This window comes from Hyaena hyaena, unplaced genomic scaffold, assembly GCF_003009895.1.
Source record: "Hyaena hyaena isolate Hyena2069 unplaced genomic scaffold, ASM300989v1 scaffold_149, whole genome shotgun sequence".
NCBI lineage: Eukaryota > Metazoa > Chordata > Mammalia > Carnivora > Hyaenidae > Hyaena > Hyaena hyaena.
The window spans coordinates 862420-886086 of NW_024080781.1; the positions used below are offsets into that span (position 1 = coordinate 862420).

The 23667-nt window shown below is 41.3% G+C and overlaps 1 protein-coding gene across 1 annotated transcript in view; it reads right to left on the reverse strand.

The window, feature by feature from the left end:
- Positions 1-23667, reverse strand: part of DNAH11 (dynein axonemal heavy chain 11) — a 353093-nt gene that overhangs the window by 138067 nt on the left and 191359 nt on the right. The window contains exons 46-54 of the mRNA XM_039238848.1: positions 22288-22488; positions 19499-19664; positions 18746-18848; positions 17728-17967; positions 16167-16328; positions 15737-15930; positions 12451-12613; positions 10708-10831; positions 10124-10266 (exon numbers count right to left, since the gene is read on the reverse strand). Of these exons, the coding sequence (XP_039094779.1) occupies positions 10124-10266; positions 10708-10831; positions 12451-12613; positions 15737-15930; positions 16167-16328; positions 17728-17967; positions 18746-18848; positions 19499-19664; positions 22288-22488 (1496 nt within the window). The remainder of the gene's footprint in view (positions 1-10123; positions 10267-10707; positions 10832-12450; positions 12614-15736; positions 15931-16166; positions 16329-17727; positions 17968-18745; positions 18849-19498; positions 19665-22287; positions 22489-23667) is intronic.

Here is a 23667-nt window from a genome sequence, read left to right on the forward strand (position 1 = left end):
AGAACAAGCCCGTCTCGGGCTGGCAAACCCCACGACCAAAGGTCAGCAGAGCTTTGTGAAGCACATCAACATGTTCTCCAAGATGAAAAGTTCATTTGATTTAAATGACTAAGTCCTTCTGTCTTGGATTAAACACCATTTTTACACCAAGTTCAAAGTTTCTTTTATAATATACAATAAGGGAGAGGATGTCTACCCCTTCTTTGAGATACTTTCCTTACCTCTCATGCATATAGTTGTAATTGCATACATGGTTCCTGTGACTTGGGGTTCACGCCTGTCCTTCCAATGACAGGTGGGCAGGCACTGGCTCTTGCTCACTATTCTATGCCCAGGGACCAGCATATCACAGGCACTCAGTCAACACTTGCTGAGGCCCCGCATATAGATGAAAGAGTCAACAGAAGGCAAGGTGAAAAATTCTGAGCAAAATGAAATTTTGGTATCTGCATCCTAGTTTGTTCTGAAGCCTGTCTGTTTTAGGAGATTTCAAGGAAAGTGAATCTCATATGCAAAATACAAGGTCACACTTTCCTCTCCTTCTGAAGTTCTTTTCCTTCTTCTTGTGTAAATCCTATTAAGGAATGCAAGGGTAGGAGCTAGTGTCCTCTACTCAGAGGGGTGTGGTCCCGATCAGGAGAACACTGCTGGCAGGGCAGAGGCTGGCAGAGCCTGGGGTCGGCACTGGGCCAGCTGGCTGTCAGAGCCAGCAGTGCTCCTCATCAGCTCAAATGTCAGAAGACAGCACTTCTCAGTGATAAAACCACCCTAGGTGGTCATCCCCATGAAGGAAAGGAAGCTGAGGGCTCTGCCTGCAAACCACATGGAGATGAGACTTTCTCATCATGTAAGGCTAAAGCTTTGCAACATCTTATTTTCTACGGGATAGATGAGTATTTGAGCTTTTTACACAAGATCACAGATATCTCATGAAAATTACTTAGGTGAAGACAGAGGCTTGTGGTTTATGCAATGTGCTTCCATCTTCCTCTGCGGCTTTAATGGCAGTGTTGCTGGACATCTCTGCTGAGACTGCTGGGTTCCCTAGACGTGCTGCAGCGTGAGCCAAAACCTCACCGCCCACACTGTCTGTTGCCAAAGCCAACATATGAACTGCACTCTGTTCTTTCTTTCTTTTTTTTTTTTTTGATGTTTTATTTATTTTTGAGACAGAGAGAGAGAGACAGCATGAGCAGGGGAGGGTCAGAGAGAGAGAGGGAGACACAGAATCCAAGGCAGGCTCCAGGCTCTGAGCTAGCTGTCAGCACAGAGCCCGACATGGGGCTTGAACCCATGGACTGTGAGATCATGACCTGAGCCTAAGTCAGACACTTAACTGAAAGAACCACCCAGGCACCCCTGAACTGCACTCTACTCTATCCAAGAAGGGAGAAAGAACAAGAACAAAAAAACCTCAACTGGGACCTCAAGAAAAATACTATGAATTGATGAAAACTTTCAAAAGCATGCAGCAGATTTAAAGGAAGGTAATTCCACTGGAGCATATAAGAACCCGAAAAAAGGGAGAAAGATTCATTTCACACTCTTCAAAATCTAGAAGTAACATTATAAAAACCCATAATAAGATTGGGGCCCCTGGGTGGCAGAGTCAGTGAAGTGTCTGACCTGGGCTCAGGTTATGATCTCACAGCTCGTGGGTTCGAGCCCTGCATTGGGCTCTGTGCTGACAGCTCAGAACATGGAGCCTGCTTCGGATTCTGTGTCTCCTTCTCTCTCTGCCTGTCCCTGACTCACACTCTCTTTTTCAAAAATAAACATTGAAAAATATCATTTTAAAAACCATAATAAGAGAATAGGCCAAGATAAAGGGACAGGATAAAACAAGATTTATGAAAGAACATATATGATAAAACACAACACCTCTTTCTAAAAACATTAATAGTATCTTAAGCCTACATTTAATCCAATACTTGATGATGGAAAACTTAATAAAAAATAAGACAAAGATGCTACTGTCTTCACTTAAAAGCTTTAAAAGGTGTGCGAAAATTATGACTATTGTAATACACAGAAAAGAGGTAACCAATACAAAGGACTAGGGCACCTGGGTAGCTCCATTGAATGAGTGTCCGACTCTTATAATGGGCTCAGGTCATGATTCCAGGGTTGTGAGATCAAGCCCCATATGGGGCTATGCTCTCAGTGTGGAGCCTGGTTGATTGGTTAAGAGTCTCTCACTCTATTTCGCTCTTTCTCTCCCTTTGTCTCTCCCTCTGCCCCTCTCATGCTTGTGTGTGCTCTCTCTCTCCAAAATTAAACAAATATATAAAAGAGGAATAAAAATTCCAAGGTGATGTAACAACCCTCTTAGCAAACTCTTAAGTACAAAATATAAAACCTACTGGAGCATTCAATGAACTGGCTGGTACAATAAACAAAGAAGCTTCTTTCCCTTCCTCCCTCCCTTCCATGGCATTCTTATCTGCCCACCACGATCCGTTAGGAAATTTGGCAAGAGCAGAAAATACTATAAAATATTAAGAAACAACTTAAGAAATGTGTAAAACATACGAAGATAGCAGCTGCTTTACTAAAAGTCAATGAAGATATTTTGAGGAAACGACATGATGTACCACATTCCCAGAGAGGGTCATTATGAAGATATTTACTCCTCCCACATTCATTAACAAAATTTAGGCAGGTCTAGTAATTCCCAACATGAGTGCAGCTTAACCAAGTGAGTCTAAAGTTCCTATGTAATAAAAAAAGGCTAAGAACCTCAAACAACATTTTTTTTTTTTACAAATAGTTTATTGTCAAATTAGTTTCCACATAACACTCAGTGCTCATCCCCAAAGTGCCCTCCTCCATGCCCCCCTCCCCCCCATATCCATCAGTCCTCAGGTTTTGTCAGCATTCAAGATTCTCTCATGGTTTGCCTCTCTCCCTTTCCCCCACCATCTCCCCCCTTCTTCTCCCCCTTGGTCCTCCGTCAAGTTCCTCCTAATCCTCCTATACGTGCAAACATATGATATTTGTCCTTCTCTGCCTCAAACAACATTTTTAAGAAGAGAATATTCATAACTCACACACTGTTGGGGAAGAAAACATAAGTTATAAATTATATTTAAAAACACAGTGAACGAATGGAAACATTTAATATTGCAGATGTATCCATCACCCTCAGTTAGCCTATATATTCTCATAAGATTTTTTAAAATGTTAAGCTGATTCCACAGTTCATCTGGTAAAGGTATAAATAGCTAAGCAAACAAAGAAAAAGAAGATATTGCTCTACTAGATTCCAGAATATAATACAAAGCTACAATAAGCAATGCAGTGTGTTATTAAAAAAATTTTTTAACATGTATTTATTTTTGAGAGACAGAGAGAGAGGCAGACAGACGGACAGACAGACAGTGTGAGTTGGGAAGGGGCAGAGAAAGAGGGAGACAGAGAATCCAGAGCAGGCTCCAAGTTCTGAGCTGTCAGCATAGAGCCCGACGTGGGGCTCAAACTCACAAACCATCAGATCATTACTTGAGCAGAAGTTGGATGCTTAACCGACTGAGCCACTCAGGTACCCCAGCAGTGTGATAATGATGTAGGCAGAGATGAACAGATTTATGGAGCATAACAGAGTCAGAAAATAGAATACCACATATGTAAACATTTAGTATAATGAGACAGCTAGCATTTCAAATCAATGATGAAAGATTACATAATAAATGGTGTTTGGAGAATTTAGGGGTGGTGAGAGTAGAAAAGTCACCTGGCATGGTATTCAACAATCTAGCGCTAACCATTAGAAGTATTTTAAGTCCATTTAAATAGAATTCAGAAGATTATTTTCATAAACACGAATAGGGAAATGCTTCCTAAAAAAGCCTCAACAAACAAAATCATGTAAGAAAAATTAAGTATTTTTTAACAATAGAAAACAGAAGTCATTGTAAACAAAGGAAGGATTATGATGAACTTTCAGAAACACTGGCAACATGTAAAATAGGTAAGAACATCATGGACATCTGAATACTATCCAGATATGGAGAGGATTCCTAGCAATCAGTAAAAAACTATAACAAATCATTAGGAAAATTGGTAAAGTGTATACTTGAATAAAGGTGTTATACAAATAGATATCTAGAATAAAGTATGTTTTGGTGAAGTATTTCACTCCAAATTCTTGGTATTATTTTTTTTTATATGAGCCTTCTAATAAAAAAGGCAAAAAGGAATGTAAGGAAAATAGTGACAGACGTGTAAACCATCAGTTCAGAACATGTTCTTTGCATGTGTTTATATACATACAGAAAACTGGAAGGAGAGATACCAATATGTTTTCAGTAGTCATCTCCAGGCAATATAATTCAGCCTATTTTTTTTCTTCATATGGTTCTGTATTTTTTTAATTCTCTACAATGAACATCTATTCTTCTATTATCAGAAATTACCTTCTAATTCTCTAAAAATACAAATCACATTAGTGTGTACACACACACACACACACACACACACACACACACACACCTCGATAGATACATAACAAGACAGGTATCCAGAGTCTTAGGAAACAATCAGGGGCTGTTACATACATTAAGCATTCCCTTCCCTATGGCCTCAGATGGCCAAGAAGGAAGACAAGAAAGAGAAGTTTTGGGGCTAATTAAACTCAACTGGAGAGAAGATAAACGTACCATACTCCAGTTACAAGATGAGAATTACATATGAAAAGATGCACATAGAGGGCATCTGGGTGGCTCAGTCTGTTGAGCATCCGACTTCTGCTCAGGTCATGATCTCACAGTTTGGGAGTTCGAGCCCGCTGTCAGGGTCTGTGCTGACAGTGGGGAGCCCACTTGGGATTCTGTTTCCCTCTCTCTCTCTGCCCTCCTCCCCTCAATGGTCTCTCAAAAATAAATGAACATTTTAAAAAGATTAAAAAGAAAAGATGTACGTATGCAAACATGAAAGAGACGAAGCATTTAGCATTTATTCATCGGCTTAGTGCAGGCAATCCAAGGGCTCACATCTGAGCGTCATTAATGGGAAGTGCCCTGGGGATTCAGAAGTCACATTCTGCACGCCAACAGATTCTCGCCGCCCTTGCGCTCCAAATGGGTACTGGCTTTGGGTGGTGAGCATGGGTAATGGGGTGGCAACTTCACATCATTTAGCCTGACCTGCCAGGTGTGCTCACCAACCCTGTAACACATTTAGCTTCCCAGGTCGCCCGGCCAGGAACGTATGCAAGGCAAGTATCAGCTCATTGGGAATCTGAGTCGTTAGTTAGTACCTGCTGGTGAGAATCACAACATATGAAACTACCACATGGCAAGCCACAATTCTTTAAAAATCCAAGGATATGAGGGTAGTATTTATGGATTAAAGCGAAAGAACCTAAAATGTGAACATTTTTATGCCACATTATTTCTTCCTCAGCCTAAGATGCTCATCACAACTCCCTCTCGTGATGCAGCAAATGGAGTGACAAGGTCAACAGAATGAAGAGTATTTGAGGGAAATATCCTATTCCTCCTTAGCATTAAAAAAAACCAAAACACCTCTTACTCATTTTAGTAGAAAAGAGATAGATTATTCAATTAGGGATCTTGTGGCCGTGGAGGGAAAATAATCCATATCTAACTCCAAAATAAATACTAGCTTAGGGAGAGGTCAACAGTGAAGAAAGGCCTCTGAAAAGAGATGAACACACAACTGGGGCCAGCTCTGGGAATGCTGAAGTGGAGTGGAAGCAAACAGGTGAAGGGAAAGATGGATGAATTTAAAATGTAAAAATGTTAAAACTTCTGTACATCAATCTGTACTGTACAAGTATTAACAAGTTCTCAGAGCAAAACCATATAATTATCTCAGCAGATGCTGAAAAGTAACTTAACAGATACTTCCTTGACAAGATATATATTCTGAATCAAAAGCCAACAAAAGACTTAATAGTCAAACATGAGAAACGTCCTTATTAACATCAAACCAAGACAAAATTTCCACTACCATCATAATTATTTAACATTCAGTAAATTTAACAATGCAGTGAGGGAGGAAAGTAGATAAACAGAATATTAAAAGACAAAGTTTACCTGCAGGCTGTATGATATCAACCAACTACCAGAGAGGCTGGTTATAAAAATAGTGGGTTATGCAATTTAAAAATCAATAGCTCTCCTATATATATAAACAATACACCATCAGAACACCATGTGGAAGAAATATTCCCTCTATAAAAGACAAGACTTTATATCATAAAGATAAAATTCTCCCTAAGAGCACAATTACAATCAAAATTAAAATGGAATATGTTTAGAATGTGACAAAATGATTCTGTTGTTTTTCCAGACATACAGATGTGTGAGAACAAAGAAAACAGAAACATGAATGGTGAGATGTTGAATATAAAAATGTGTAATAAAACCTTAATAATTTACACAGTACAAGGCTGGGTTCAGTAGTACAGAGATTTATCAAGTGAACAGGGGCACCTGAGTGGGTCAGTCAGTTAAGCACCCAACTCTTGATTTCGGCTCAGGTCATGATCTCACAGCTCATGAGTTTAGGCCCCAAGTTGGACTCTGTACTGACAGTGTGGAGCCTGCTTGGGATTCTCTGTCTCCCTCACTCTCTGTCCCTCCCCTGCTCACTCTTTCTCTCTCAAAATAAGCATTTAAAAAGGCTTAAAAATAGAAAGGATCTAGAAACAGACCCAATATGACATACAATAAAGATATTACTTTAAATCATATTCCTTTAAATCAGTAAGGAAGGAATACATGGTGTTAAGAGACAGTGATATCTTTTTGGGAAAAAAAAATAACCTGAAACCTCTCAGCTCACTCTTTACCATTTATGGTAATAAATAGATTTTAGATGTAGTAAAATTTTTTTTTAAAGTATGTTTATTTCTTTCAAGGGACAGTGCACACATGCACAGGAAGAGGGAGAGAGAATCTCAAGCAGGCCGGGAGCTGTCACTGTGGAGCCTGACACGGGGCTTTAACCCATTAACCATGAGATAATGACCTGAACCAAAATCAAGAGCTGGACACCCAACCAAACTGAACCACCCAGAAGCCCCTCTAGGTATATTTAAGTTTTAAACATAAAACATAAAGGTATTGGAATGATGGATTTTGCTGCTATTTCAAAATCCACTTCTAATTTTATTCATAAAGGCCATGTGACAAGATCAAAAATTCACTTCCCCAGACTCCCAGGTAGGTACAAATGGCAGGTGACACACTTGTGACAGGGTCTTGGGGGAAGCCTTGGTTTCCTATTCAGAGAGCTCTCATGTTGCCTTCCCCCTCCTTCTTCCTGTCTACTCATGTGGTGGTCACAAAGCAGGAGCCATTAGGAAGAGCCCTGGCAGAAAGGAAATATGATAAAGCACAGGTCTCTACATTTTGGGTTATTCTCTTCTTTGCTGTCCAGCTGACGTCTAACTGCTTCTAGTGAAAAGCTTTACAATCTTGGAGAGAAAAACTTTCCTAGATTCACAAGCAACTCCAAATCCATAAGAGAAAACACTGACTCATCTAATAAACTTTTTAAAACTTTAAAGTTATAAACAAATACACATGCACTGTATGTATTTTTAAGTGACAAACGATAATTGAAAACACATACGAAATACATATACAAGACTAATTGCTTTGTATACACAGACCTCTTATAAACAAAACCACATGTAAGTCAATGGAAATGTGGGCCCTTTATAGCTTAGCCTCAGAAGTTACTCAGTATGTCTGCTGTCCCATACTTGTAAGCCTACTCTGATTCAAGAAGAAAGGAATTACAACCTACCTGTGTGAGTAGGAAGCACATCAAAGAACTGGCAGATGTATTTTAAAACCACTATAAGTTATAAGTAATGGGCCACCTGGGTGGTTCAGTCAGTTAAGCATCAACTCTTGGTTTCAATTCAGGTCATGGTCTCACAGTTCATCAATTCGAGCCCCGCGTCAGGATCTGCATTGACAGCACAGGGCCTGCTTGGGATTCTCTTCCTCCCCGCCTCTCTCTCTCTGCCCCTTTCTATCTCAAAATATATAAATAAACTAAAAAAAATAAAAATAAAACAAAACACTGTAAGTGGTAACTACTGAATATACCAATTCTCCTAGGAATTTATCCTATGGATGAAAGTAAAGTTGTGTATAAAAGACATACGTAAAGAATGCTAACTTTAACATTATTTTTAACAATGGTTCTTAAAATTTCAGTATGCCTCAGCATTACCCAGAGGGCTTATTAAAACATACATTGTGCATCCCATGCAGAGTTTCTGATTCAAGAGATTTGGAGTGGGACTGGAGAAGCTGCTCTATTTTTTTTTTTTTTTTTTTTGAGAGAAAGACAGAGAGAGCATGCACAAATTGGGAAGGACAGAGGAATACAGAGAATCCTAAGCAGGCTCCATTCTCACAGAGCCAGACATGGGGCTTGATCCCATGACCCTGGGATCATGACTTCAGCTGAAATCAAGAGTTGGATGCTTAAGTGACTGAGCCACTCAGGTACTCCATGAAGTATGAACTGGGGAGGCGCAGAGAGAGGGAGAGGAAGAGGGAGAGGGAGGAGGGAGGGAGGGAGGGGGAGGGAGGGAGGGAGGGAGGGAGGGAGAGAGAGAGAGAGAGAGAGAGAGAGAGAGAGAGAGAGAGAGAGAATCCCCCAAGTAGGCTCCACGCTGTCAGTGCAGAGCTTGATGTCGGACTTGATCCCAGAACTCTGGGATCATGACCTGAGCCAAAATCGAGTCGGAGGCACAATGGACTGAGCCAGCCAGGCACCCCAAATTTGCATTTTTAGAAAGTTTCTAGGTAATGCTGATATTGTTGCTCTAAGAACAGACTTTGATAGTGATTTATAACATTACCAACTCAAATTCTATTATTGTACTTGTTTTTCCATTTCATCAAGAATACGTGATCCAAAATATCCACCATGGAAAAGGGAGAAATCTCTGGCCTTGTTATGACCTGGCAAAAATATTCTTAGTAACATTTTGACGGGGAGAAAACGCTTTGGGCAAGTGAACCGTAAATTCTGATCTAACGTCAGCCCACAACTGCTTGGTAAGATTAATGTGGAATTTAAAAGAGCAGGGCAGAAGAGAAGTTTACAGTCTCTCCAAAGAGAGGTATATTCATGACTGCCACACTGCCCCACTCCCTTTCCTTAGGTGCTCTGGGCTCTACTGAGTCCTGAAGCCTGTTACTTGCTTCATAGGCCTGGCACACTAGAAGTAACAGCCAAGTGGAAAGTGGCTAGGTTACTAACCGTTTCTATACCAGGAAGCCAGATTTCCCTTAAATTGGCTTCCTGCCATGAATTTGGAGGTATTTCTTATAATACTTGATCTTACAGCTGGCAGTATTTGGTTACATTACATCCCTATGAGTGACACTGAAGCACAGAGCGGTCGGGAGGGAACCTCTGTTGAGACTCTGATCATCTGGTTAATACACCTAAACTGCTTGCCGTGAAGTACTGACATAATTCAGTTCCTTAATTCAAGCCTCTCCCACTACTCCCTGCATGATGTACAACCCCTTACCTCATCCTAATTTACTCCCCAGCCTGGAGATGCACCTCCTTCCCCCCCAGACAAACCCTATGTTCCTGTTATTCAGGGCAATCTTGGGTTTCTCCAAAGGTCTACTGGACAGTCCAACCTTATGCTTACAGAAATGTTATGTCCTCTCCCTGAAGGCTCTTCCCTACCCAATGCTGCCCCATGGATTTCAATTCACGCCTGAGGCATGGCACGACCCTTCTTCCAGAAGAGCCCACTGCAGGGAACGATGCTGGGCTTGCCTGTAACCCACGGCACTGTGCACATCAGTCCCGTACTACAGTTATCTGTGAGGGCTCTTGCTTCCTCGAGCAGTGTCAGCTCCTCAAGGGCAAAGACCACATCCAGTTCAGTCGAGCAGCGCACAGTCTGCTCAGTGCAATGCTTTATACACGCTCAGTATAAGGGAAACCTTCAGAAGGTATACTCCAGACACCGGTGTGTAAAAATGCCAATGTCCTTTAGAACCGAATGGCTGAAATTCAAACTCATGGTACCTGCCCTGAAGGAGAAGCATGTCAGAGTACCAACAGGAGGTTTGAAATATTGTGCAGGGAAACAAGGGTTTCTTACTTTGAGCTGTAGCTGCACCCTGGACAGAAAGAATTTCCAGCAGTTTTCTCTGGAGTCCACCATGCCTAGACCACGAATTTCATTACGAACTCCAGAAATTATGTTGTCTACATCTTCATCACTGAACAGATCCGGGATTTCTCCTGCTCCTCCCCCCAAAAGAGTGAGTAGAATTACTGAAAAGCAGTCACAATTTCAATTTTAGATAAGACATTTTAATGTTAGGATTGCTTTATAATACAAAGTTCAGTTTAAATGATAAAGAGTTGGAAAACAGAAATGCCACTTTTTTAGTATTTACAAGCCACACCACACACAGAGGACGAGCTATGGGGGCACACTCACTGAGCTCATATACGTAGGAATAACATTTACTACCTCCCTGAAGGCTCCTCCAAGCACCTTACAACCGTAAGCAGACTAAGCAAGCAATACACCTCAAATTAGTTAGGTTTATAGGTTTCTCCCCAAAGACTGTCCCAGCAAACCCCTCAAAGACAAATTATCTCTCCTTAAAGTTCACTGGAACTACAGATAATTTGTCACTGGGGAAGATCTTTCAAGGAATGTGTTGGTTTAATCACCTGATGCCAGCAAGTCATTAATCAGCACGAGAAAGCTCTCATCTAGAACCTGGGCATCTGTCAGCAGGAACACAGTGGGCATGTTCTTGGCTCCAGTTCTGATGTACAAATTGGCAAGATCTACCTGTAAGGAAAGGAGGCCATCATTCATGCGTTGTTGTGATGCTGGTGTGGCACTGGAACTGTGTGTGTGAGGGCAAACGCTGTGTAACAACAGAGAGAGAGATGCGTGCTGTACTTTCCCCTTGTTTACCTATGTGTTCTTTCCCTGCGATGATCCCACACGGGGGGCCACAGCATGACATCAACCTCCATCTCTGGCAATATAATGGTGGGCATCGTTTCTGGGGCTTAATGGAGCATAGGGATGAAAAGCGGCGGCCCACTTTGGGGATGAGCACTGAGTGTTATGTAGAAACTAATTTGACAATAAACTATTTGTAAAAAAAAAAAAAAAAAAAAAAGAAAAGCGGCAGCCGATGGACAACTCCCTCCTAATAGTCCAAAAATGAATTTGGCGATGCCTTTGCAATGCAGTAAAAGGAAGAATCTGCTTATTTCAACAACCGTCTATTTCAGTGAAAACAGTTTGTTTGGTTATGTATTTACTTCTGCTTAGAAATACTGAAAGCATGTGATTTGTTTTCCCTTTTTGGTTGAAAATGGCCACATTTCACCCACACATCACTTGCCACAAACTCTGAGTATTATTTTGTAAGTAATGTTGTGATTAGAAAGCCAAATTTAAAGAAAAATATTAATGTTTATTTATTTTTGAGAGAGAGACAGAGATAGTGTGGCAGAGAGAAAGGGAGACACAGAATCTGAAGCAGGCTCTAGGTTCTGAGATGTCAGCACAGAGCCTGACGTGTGACTTAAACTCATGGACTGTGAGATCATGACCTGAGCTGAAGTCGGATGCTTAAGCAACTGAGCCACCCAGGTGCCCCAAAACCTTTTTTTTTTTTTAATTTAAATTTTAGTTGGCCAACACACAGTGCATACTGTTTTCAGGGGGAGAATTCAGTGGTTCATCACTTATGTGCAAGGTCCAGTGCTCATCACACCAAGTTAAAAGACCAAATTTTAGAAAGCACGTGATTTCCTGTCAACATATTCCTGTCACATTTTCTTTTCATGATTCATTCAAAATGGAAGAAATCTACTTGCACTTGTGAAGTCAGTTTTTCTCCCCTTCCATCATACAGGAATACTAATAGAGTTGATCAACAGGTGTGGTCAATATAAAGGAAAACCCATGTTGGTTATAAGCACTTTTTTAATTAGAAACATTTATTTATTTTGAGAGAGATAGAGTCAGAGAGAGAGGGAGAGAGAGAATCCCAAGTATGCTCCATGCTTTCAGCCCAGAGCTCGATGAAGGGCTTGATCCCACAACCATGAGATCATGATGTGAGCTGAAATCAAGAGTTGGACGCTAAACTGACTGAGCCCCCCAGGTGCCCCTAAAAGCAAGTATTTCATGAAGTATTTCCTGAGACAGGTCTATAGGCTTATAGGCTTATATATACCTATGAACATTTATAGGATTTTACTATTACTATATTTACCACAGAGAAGAAGAAAAAGACCAAGTTAACTAAATCAGCGGAAAGCTTTCCCCCTCGTGGTTGGGGAAGCATTGGCCAAACCTGGGAGTCAGAGCTGACACGGGCACGCTACCAGCTCCTGCTTCATCTGCCAGGCCAGAAGGCAGAGGGACCGCCTACCCCCCTTACTCACCCGGAGTTCGTGGATTCCAAAGCCTTGGGTCAGGGTGATCTGGAAGACCTCAAGGCTGCAAATGTACGCCGCCAGGCGGGACAAGCTCTTCTTGCCACTGCCACCCACTCCGATCAAGAGCGCGTGACCCTGAGGGGTGCGAAGGATTCGGCTGATGCGGCACCTGGAGAGAGACAGCACACTCAAGGCTAAAGAGCTTAGGGACTAGGTCTGCTTTACTTCTTAGAAGCATTTCTACATGCTAAATCTGGATTTTTATTTTAAACCTTAAGTCCTCTACTCATCTGCTTCTGCATCCAAGATGCTCCCTGGGTGTGCTCTCACCCTGGAGGCTGAACAAACTGTCCTGTGCTAACCACATCTGGGAACACTGCTTTCTTACTGTCCGTACACAAGGCCTTTTCCTGAAGCACCAAGTTTTTTCGATTAGCAAAAAAGACCCCAACTTTACACCAGGATCCAAGTCCAGCAACTTGTGCCAGAAACTTCCGCTATAGAATTATGTTGCAAAGAAGAGATTTGTTTAGATCAACAACCATCTCGCAGGTGATAGACTTCATGCAGATTAAACACCTGTCTCTACGATTCTTTCTTCCTTTGCACTAAAGCTCCATCTATCCTTGGGCCCTCTAGAAAAGTTATTGAAACCTTTCAGATCATTGAGTTACATCTCTGGCAAGGCCAACGAGTCCCTTGTTCTGTATTATTGAGGAGATTCTGAAGGATTAAGCTACTGATATTAGCCCCACATTTTACAGTTAGGAATAAGTTGGCTTTAACATCATCTTGGTTGAAGAAATATGTCACAATCATGTTATAAATATTAAGTACAGCAAAAATCCAAAATATAAGTATACAGACAACCACATGCAAAAAATCAGATATCATCATGTCAGCTCTAGGTTGAATGTCAACTTCCAGCCTTGAATGAAATGAATGTCAACTTCCAGCCTTGAATGATTCACCTAGATGGTTTTTTACAAAAGCGCTTTCTGATAAAACAAAGCTGGGATCACTTATGCACTTCTCCACTGAAAGCCTGCAGTATCTAAAAAGACAGGTTATCTTTACAGGCTCAGCCCTTCCTTTGGGTTTTACTTTACACGATCACACAACAAAAACACCTCAGGAAAGCTGTAAAATTACTCTAATGCAAGTGTGGCCCCAAGTTACAAAGCGGTTTCCCTTTCATTTTAACATACGCTTCGACATTTGTACCTCCCCAGATTCTTAAGCAAAGTTCCTTTCTACAAGCCCTCCAGGACGTGCTCTAACCCTGAGTCACTCAGCACACTGCCTGATCAAAGAAACAGCCTTCCTTTTTAGGCCACTGAGAAGCCCAGGTTGAGGGATTTCGTGCAAAGAGTTTCTCCTTCAGAGGCAGCAAGAGATCTCTTTCACCTGACCAATAACATACAAACACAGTGTATCCCAGCCAAACCGGGAACAGCGTTACTAATACTTCAGTTAGCACCATGGTCAGATTCTAACTAAAACGTTTGCATAATCAGAGAATTGCAACCACAAAGGGATCAATCAGCCAGTCAATACTTAACACGCTTATAACTAATGATGGGGAGGCCTCTGAAGTTCTTCTTGGGCACTTGGCCTATAAACATTATCAAGAGCAACTTCTAACAGTTAGATTCTCCACCTTTCGTTGTATGTATTCCAAATTCCTTCTTCCCATACTTCCTTCTTTCTGGATTTATTTTTAAGCATGATTTCATTATTTTAATCTCTGCTGGAAAGATTGTTGGAATCTTTCACTTTGGAAAAGCCAGTTTTATCTATTAAATGGTGTCCCCTCAGATTCGTATATTCAAGTTCTAACCCCCAGTACACCAGAATGTAAGCTTATTGAAATTAGGGTCACTGAGGAAGTATTTGGTTATGTTCTATAGCAAGGTGGGCCCCTTATTCAATCCAACTGGTATCCTCATAAAAAGGAGAAATTTGGATGCAGACATGCACAGAGGGAGAATGCCACGTGAGGACTGGAGTCAAGCAGCCATAAGCCAAGAAACTCCCAGAAGCTAGGAGGGAATTCTGGAACAGATTCCTTCCTAGGCCCTTGAGAAGGAGCATGGCCCTCTGTCACCTCAATTTCAGGCTTCTGGCCTCTACTGTGAGACAATAAATGTCTGTTTTTCTAAACCACCCATATGTGGCATTTTGTTACATCAATGCTAGCAAATGACTAGAGCCAGCGACCAACGATGGTGACTAGGAAAAAGGCACTGGACGTAAAGGTGTACCCAGCTCCCTACACAAGCAGTGGCAATGACAAGCTGAGACTATTCCCAAATGATGTCATTCCCATGCTAAAATCTGCTGAAAAGCTTCTCACTGCAATTCGAATAAAATTGGAACTCCTTCCTCTGGTTATAAGAAAACACCCGGCACCACTAAGACCCACCCACTCCTGCCTCTCCATCCATGTCATGCACTGCTTTCCCCACTTTTTCTCCATGCTGCAGCCATGACGACCCCTTTTCTGGTTCTGAACCTTCAACCTTGGGGCCACACAAAATATGCCCTTCTCTAGAATGTTCTTCCTGCATATCTTTCTATGCTTAGCTCCTGCTTACCATTTGATCTCACGTTAAAGGTCACCTCCTCACAGAGTTCCCCAGACCCTTTGTGGGAATGTGCATAGTTCTTGGAATCGATCTGCTTCCTAGCATGACACATCACTTTCTGACATTTTTCTTGCTTATTTGTTCATGTCACCATAAATGTCCATGAGCATCACTAAAATTAAGCTCAACTAGACTAAGAACTAGACTATCTTGTTTAATCTCACAGCAAAGGAGCTATGGATGGTTGCATGATCTGTGCACTGCCCATGGTAGCCAGTCTAGGAGGTGAGAGAGAGAGAGAGCCTTGTCAGCCAAACTCTACACCAGGACAGAGGCATCTAATTTTCTGCCAAGGAAACATGCCCCTTTCCTTTTCTAACTCGTACCAGAGTAGTGTTTCTTGTTTCTGCCCCTTAGGAAACTTATGGCTTTGCACAAGTCCCATGCCTTCCTCTTTCTTAGTTTTCTTACCTAACAGGGCTGCAGTAAAATGAAATTATGGCTATGACCACATGTCAGAAAGTAGTGTACTGACATAAGACGCTCTTAAGATTGTGACCTTAGAGAGACACAGTTTTATACTGGATGGCAAATGAGAGAAAAGAACTACCAGCTCAGAGTATTGAGTATGACCTATGGAAAAACAACTGTAGAGACCTGGCCATTTTTATGTTGTGAAAAAACATCATGACGTGTCAACTCACACATGATGCATGGCGTCCTCAAATAGAACCAGGTTCATGGCAGCATTCAGTTCATTGTGGCTGTCCAAGGCTTCCGTAAGAACCATCCGCAGTACCTCCCAGTCCTTCACCGGCAGGTAACAGGGATCTTGCCCACCATGAGCAAAGTGGCAATAGACAAGGGGCTGTTGAAGCAGCGCATGACCGTTTACACCCTGCGGGAGGAGGAAAAGACAAGAATAGTCACAGTGGCCCGTCAATGGAAAAGCGTGCTGTCAGTCCGTGAGCAGGCGGCACAATGTTCCCAAGTACAGGCAGAGTACATTCCAGAATCACAACCGTTTCCAGCAAGGTAAGCATCCGCACCATTCATTCACATCCGTATCTAACTCCGCCCTGACACCAGTTCGTGCCAGAGCAAATGGTCACCTCGGACAGTCCACACACTTACTTCGAAGTATTTGTAAGCAGTTTCCAGCATTTTTTTCTGAAACAGATCACAATCCTTAGGGTCTACCAGTTTGTCTCCATAAACACGTGAGGATTCATGAAGCCAAAGGCATATTAAATCATTTGGACATTTTAAACATTCAGGAGAAGCAAATAAAATCCCCTACAAGGAAAAAAATGGGAAAAATTAAAACTCAGAAACTGATGACATTCCAAAATAGTATTTTCCTTTAACACTTTAACTGTATACTAAACTTAGCAATTTATTAAATTAAAACAATTACTATCAATAGAATTATTATAATAGTAGTTTTACTTCCTGGTAAGTAACATCTTAAAAATTCACTAGCGTTATACCCAGCTTTGGAAGGTGGCTATGATTGGATTTCAAACGCCAGCCCCAGAAATGAATACCTCATCTGAGGACTCACATCTTTTAAGTCCTTCAACAAATAAAGTTTCCCCAAAATGTTTTACCAACAGCTAACATGAATGTCACAGGATCAATTATTTTGTATTCTAAAACTTTCTGCTATCAGTTCATCTAACTCTTCCATTTCATAGAGGAAGAAAATGAGACCAAAAGTAAATTGCCTGAAATCACACTTTGTGGGTAGATGAGGAATCGGCACCACAACATTTTGACTTCAACCCTCCTTCAACACTGCCCTCCAGTGTCTTGGATTTACACAGACCCATGTCTTTGAAAGAGAGTCAGATGGCTCTAGACTCAGGAGAGAACACAGCGAGTTGTAGACAAGTAGTTGCAAACGCTAACCAAATGTTTGATGCTGTTAGGTGGACCGGACAGCCTGGACATAAGCAGTGAGCAGGCCTCTCATCCCACGTCAGCTATGGCCTTCCTTCCCTTCCCCCCGCAGAGATTAAAAGTCTGTTTTTAAGCAACACTGTATTGAGCAGTCTTTCCAGTCAGTACTAGAAAGACAGCATGAGAATGAGTGGTCCACGTCCTCAGGAAGCTGATGGTCTGAGGTGGTATTATAGTCGTAAGGCAGTAGTGGAGTGGTTTAAAAAAGAGGGTTATAAAAACATTTTTAAAAAATCACCATATATGAAGACATATCCTGAAATTTTCTTATATAAATCAACTACTACCTCTCTCACAAAAGAACATTAGGCCATAAATAATTCTTCAACCACTTTTACTGTATAAGGTAGATCATACCGTTTGATTTTTTTTAATTCCATGTTTCAATCCCCTCTTTGGAATTTCCTTTCAAAAACAAATACATAAACACTGTCCTTTTACCAGATAAGTAAAGTAAGTGTCAAAGTCAAGTCAAAATAATGAAGTGGTGTAAGAAATTCAAGTTGCTTTTGATGCGTGTTTAAAAATCATACTGCATAATTACAAAAAATAACAAATGATCCTCCTCACATGGCACAAAATAAGGCACTCAAATGTTTACATGCTTTAAAATCAAAGAACACAAACAAAAGTGCCCAGCATTGTCTTCAACTGCATTCCAGAAGTGAACACCGTTAACATTACTATAATCATTCCTTCACCCAAGATATGTAACCCAGGGCCATCAAGATACCTGGAAGATGTTTGATAGGTCTCTCAGATTAAAGAGGTAATGGAATTTAATAGCTGTGGGTAAAAAGTTTTGTGTCATCATCTGATGAAATGCGATTGTTGCCTGTATCAAAGAGGGACCACTTCTGAGAACTGATGGACTAAATGCTTGCTGCTGGAAATGGAAGTTAAGAATTTGGCCATAAATGGTGTGTAGTGCATCCAAGGATGGAAAGTTGAATGCAAACACAGTGAAATGTCTCTGAAAAACAAAACATAAGAGTTGTACATAATTAGGATTATAATGGTACCAGGAAACTGCAAAAAAAAAAAAAAAAAAAAGGTCCAATTATTATCTAATCCCTCTGGTACCCAGACCCATTGCCATGTTACTGTGGTCCCTTCCTCTCTGACTCTGGGCCTGGCCATATGACTTGATTGAGCCAACAGAGTGAGATAGAGGTGACAGTGTGCCAGTTACTGTCAGAACCTTGTGTGCTTCCATTTGTTTTTTTTTTTTTTTAAGATTTTATTTTTAAGTAATCTCTACACCCAACATGAGGCTCAAACTTACAACCCTGAGATCCAGAGCCGCCTGTTCCATGGACTGAGCCAGCCATACAACCCATCCACTTGCTCCCGTAAGCTCTACCTTTACCATGAATTGTACAAGCCTCCTGATGGATGAGAGGCCCATGAAGGAGAACCATACAGTCCCTACCACTTTAGTCAAAGCCACCACGATTTGCTGATAGTCAACTCCCAGACATACCAATGAGCCCATCCAAGGTCATGAGAGCCACCCAGCCACTCTGGTCCCTCCCCCACTTGCTCACATCCTCTCTCTCTCTTTCTCTCTCTCTCTCAAAATAAATGAATAAATACTAAAATATAGTCTATTAAAAATTACTTACATGCTTATTAACCAAATGTCCAGTAGGAGACCTAATTTGTACTCAAAGCAGCAAGAATCACAATCTGTGATGTCTGGGCATTTTATTTAGGGACCATTTAGGAGGGAGCAGTAATGCACACCTTACCTGTAGTCTAGGATTGATTGTGAAACTGCCCACCATTAGATTCATGCAGGCAATGTACTGACAGTTGTGGATTTCTTTAAGCATCACCTTCTGTCTATCATACCTCAAAGACAGAAAACAAAACCTTAAATCCAAAAACCGAAAATGACGACAACAAAATCTCCCAGTTTATCAAAGACTTGATCACAAATTGTCTCCTTTGAGCCTTACAATCACTCTGTGATGTCGGGAGTGTTAGTCTCTTCTCAGGGACACAGAAATTAAAGCTCAGAAAGTGGAAGGCTACATAGCTCCTTTGATGCCAGAATCGGCATAAGGAGCTGAATCAATACACACTATTAATGCTTATTGATTCTCACATGATGCTACTTCTGGTTAGAAATATCCACAGCTAGGCTGGGGCTCTCCTGCTAGTTAATAGCAGGGATGGGCATGCTGCAGCACCCGGACATTACTAAACAGTGACAGCACACAGAACATGGTCAAGCATCTACGTAATTCAGTGTATTTGAGAGTTTAATACTTCTACTAGACAGTAATATTTCTAAAACACTTTCAAACCAATTCTTCCAAAGATACACATGGAAGCTTCCTCACTTGTGGTAACAAAAAGGGAATGTAAAATGACACTTAAAAGTTACTAAAGAAAATGCTCCTCGGAAGAAGAAGAAATCAGAGTAATTTCATTCTTCAGTGTTCATCCATAATGATGATCAGCTTTCAGTATAGAATAAAGCACAGAGACTCGCTTACCAGTGTCCGTAATCAATGTGCTGTCGAATCAGAGTGTGGGGCTGCACGGTGCCATATAAATCCACTTCGGGCATATTCATATCATCAATGAAATAAACCAGTTTTTTGTTTCCTCCTGGCCCATAGATACGACCAGCTTTTTTCTCTAGAGGTTTCTCAAGAATTCCTGAAACAAATGCATCATTCTGCCCACCAATTGGATAAAATGTCATTTTCTGTCCTTAGTCCTCGTGTTCTAAGTTTTCCTCATCTTCTGTCCATTTCATCCACTCTAAGTCTCTGAGTATCACCTTTGTGCAAGTTAATATCAGTGATGACTCTCTGCTCATCTCCTCTGTGTCAGGCTTTCCTGTCAACCTCCCTCCTACTGCCAAAGTATACCTCACCTCTCCTTCCCTGGGGAGTCAACATTTATGACACGACATCACACTAAGCCACACCATCAGTGGCCGGTGCGCTTTCCTCCCTGAACCCACTCTACCACATGGCCCACTGTCACCCAGCCATGGCCCGCTCCCTCAGTCTTTGTCTTTCTCGATCACCCTTGCAGGAGCTTCTAGGGACAGCTCAAGAGAGTCTCCCACACTTCCTTTGCTGTGTCATCCAAGTGCAGAAGTCCAAGGGAATCCGGTATGTAGACTATCTAGTGCACACAACAACTTACATTTCTCCATGCGCCTAAATGACTTTGCAATGATTTCAGAAAAATCATGAGGGTAGAAAATCCTTAATAGAATGTGTAAGTTGTAATATCCAATAGTTGCTGACTCTCTAAATGGACAATAAAAAACCTGAGGACAAGAAACTACATTGTGTTCATTCCTATATTCCTGATGACAACCCAAAGTCATTTGTTCAATGAACAAATGAATGAACAAATCAAAGAACAAACAAGCATATGATGAGTAAATTAACAAAGCTCTCTTCTAAGCAGGGGAATTGCGTGTCCAAATCCTTGCTTCCTATCAGCCGCTGGTACCTGAATGTTTGGCCGACACCAAACAACCCTCTTCCTCACTCACAACCCACCTCTTCCTATTTACTTTCTGCGCTCCTGTTTGGAGGATTGACACTCTTTTAGTTAGCCAGATGAAAAGCTTCAACATAATCTTTCTCTTGTGGTCGCAGACGTGCAAGGCCAGAGCCTATAAAGGGTACCTCTTGTCTCTTCCTTTTCATCATTCCCTCCACAATATTAGGGCAGAGCAACATTCCATGCAGCTGGCACACCATCAGGGGGACTGGGCTCCCCACCTCCGATACCTCTTCCTCAAGTACACCCTCCATCTCGTCAGTTCCTTGCTCCCCATCAATGACTCACCATTTCCCATCAAATGAAATATATGGTCTTCAGCTTGTATCTCAGCTATTTCTACAGTTACAGAGACCAACCTGGGACTAAAAACCCCATGTCCTGGGAATCCCCGCCCCCATTTTTGGCAAACTTGACAAGTGGGCATTCTATCTACAATGTAACTCCAACCCTCTTCTCCAGCCTTTCCTCGATCTTCTACCCCATCCCTGCACTTCAGCCATTTAGAGATTCAATTAATTGAATGTGTTCTGTAATTTTCTCTTGTATAACTTTGCTTCTACGGATTCTTCTATCTCAAATCCCATCTTGGCCTGCATACCACTCCACCTTGAAGGTTTGAAACCCCAACTTTCTTCAAAGTACACTGCTCTTTCTATTATTTGTGCTAATAGGCAATGTCTGAATCTTATACACGGCTGTGCACTTTCAGGAATTAGCAAGATAAACTCATACTACAGTCAAGTACTTTGTTCAATTACTGAATTGTAGCCCTAATCTTCCACTTACAAGTGATTAAGTGATCCCTGCTTCCGAGTCTCTGAATGAAAACCATGCACAGAACACAATGCCTTGGAAAAAATAGATAAGCAATATACATTTGCTAAATAATTAGAAACTGCCAAGTGAGATTTTTGACTGTTCCATTCCATGAAATCAAGCCAGACAAACTTGATTCATAAGAAATTACAGAAAAATCACTCTTGGCTGAGTTAATGATGTCCATAAGAAAATTTATTAGTAATCACAACTGCTAAGGATACACACACGCAGCACAGAAACCACAATCTGGGGAACTAAAGAGGCTTACTAAACTACTGTACAAGAGGGGGCTTCACAGCCCCATCCCCGGCCTAACCCTGACTCTGCTGGACAGTGACAGATCTACCCAGAGCAGCTCCCCCACCACTGTCTCCTCTGCTTCCTAAGTCTACGTTGCTTGCCCTTTCTAGTTCAGAATGCCCAAAATCTGTGCGGTTCTTTGGATGACAGTGATACATTTTTTTCAACAGTTTTAAATACTTCTTACAATTTTCCAAAGATTTAATCAACAGCTCACAGACTGCCACTTTGTCGATGTAGTTTTAATGAAGTTCTCCTAAATCAGTTATTCACTTGAAAAGGCAGTGAGAGCAGTCTTCCTCGTGTACACCCTTATATTGCTTGGCCTCCATAAAACTGATTAAAGGTGACCAAACTGTGTAGAGGCAAAGGCAACGAACACAGTTTTGATGTTGATTCTTGAGGTTTTAAAGTGTAATAACCCCAATTAAGCCATTAGTGATATAAAAAGCCAAAAATCTCAATGCTGAAAACAAGTTTATTTTATCCAGATTGGTGATAGGTGAAAGTTCATCTGAAGCTTCAGCGGAAGGTCTAAAGCCTAGAGAAAGTAGCCTTCCCCTGGAGCTGCATGTCCTCGCCTTGACAGTCTCTGATCGCTCATTTCTACAACACAAACAGGAGGGGCACTTACTCTGCAGAGCCGCGGACGTCGTGTAGTAGTTGAAAGGCACGCGGGACACTATGTAATCCTCAGACAGACTCGCCAGCGTGTCACTGACGAAGGCCGTCTTGCCCACCCCAGCGTTTCCCACTAGCATTAGCGGCTGTCTTTTGTCAAGCAGCAACTCTACGAAATATCTGAGACGAGTTGTCTCTGATGTGTGAACCATAACTCTCTGGAGCGGGGAGAAAGAGAACGAAAGCCAAGTCAGAAATGGCGGTTCATCCTAAATTTCAGAATCTGTACCAACTCAGTCACTACACAACTGAGACCCAAAGAATTCGTAATTCAGGTTAACAGTCACTACAAAGGATCTTACCTAATTTTCAGTTTTGAATTGTCAAAGTTCAGACATCATGGCTGGAGGACAGCAACTGGGTAGTACCCTCAAAGCACAATGGCATAAGCCACTGCTTTATCTTTTCTTTATATAGTATATTGTTTCAAAACAAATTTGAGTTGGCATAGGGGACTACAGTAACATGAAGAACGGGGATAAACATCTGACTCTGCGAACACAGACTAATATATAACATCAGGAAAAGAGGTAGCAGGTGCAGACACGCAAGAAAAAGAATCCTGCACAATGATGCAAACAGAGTTGATGTCTCTCACATTTTTGGTGGCCAATTTATAAAGGGGGTAAAAAACCACTTGCAAGATTCAGATTGCTCATTAAAAAAAACAAACACCTAAAATCTACAATATATTCTTCCTTACATGGTTAGCATATACGGAAAACAACTGCTATTTTATAGATCATTCAGGATCATTTTCATGATTATGAATATTTACTCCAGGATTCTGATTTAATTTAGTGATGCTCTCAGGGCCTACTAAAAGGAAAAGACCAATGCTCTGTGCTACTTTAAACAGTCCCAGATGACTGTTTTTAATCAGTTACATTTTATAAAATTTTTCTTTTTTCCTGCTCAGTGTCATCATGTGCCTTTTAATTTGGCTATTAGCTCTTTTCTCTACACATTAAGACTAATAATTAACATCTGCTGAGTACTGAGTACGTGACATACTACAGTACTTACTATACTCTGGTAAGCACTTTATAAGCTATGCTGTATGATACACAGAGCTAATTGATAGGATTTTCATCTCAGAGATGATGAAACTAAAGCTCAGAGATCACTGATAATTTGGCCAAAGTCATAGCAAAGTAGTAAGTGGTGGTACTTAGACTGAAACCCAAGCCTTTCCAAGCCTGAGGGCTGTCTTAATTACCACACAGAAGGCACACCAGGGCATACACAGTACACACCTTACTTCATCTTTTGGCACTCTCATTTTTCCCTGTGTAAAGGGGTTATTAACAGTCTATGCCTTAGAAAACTGTTT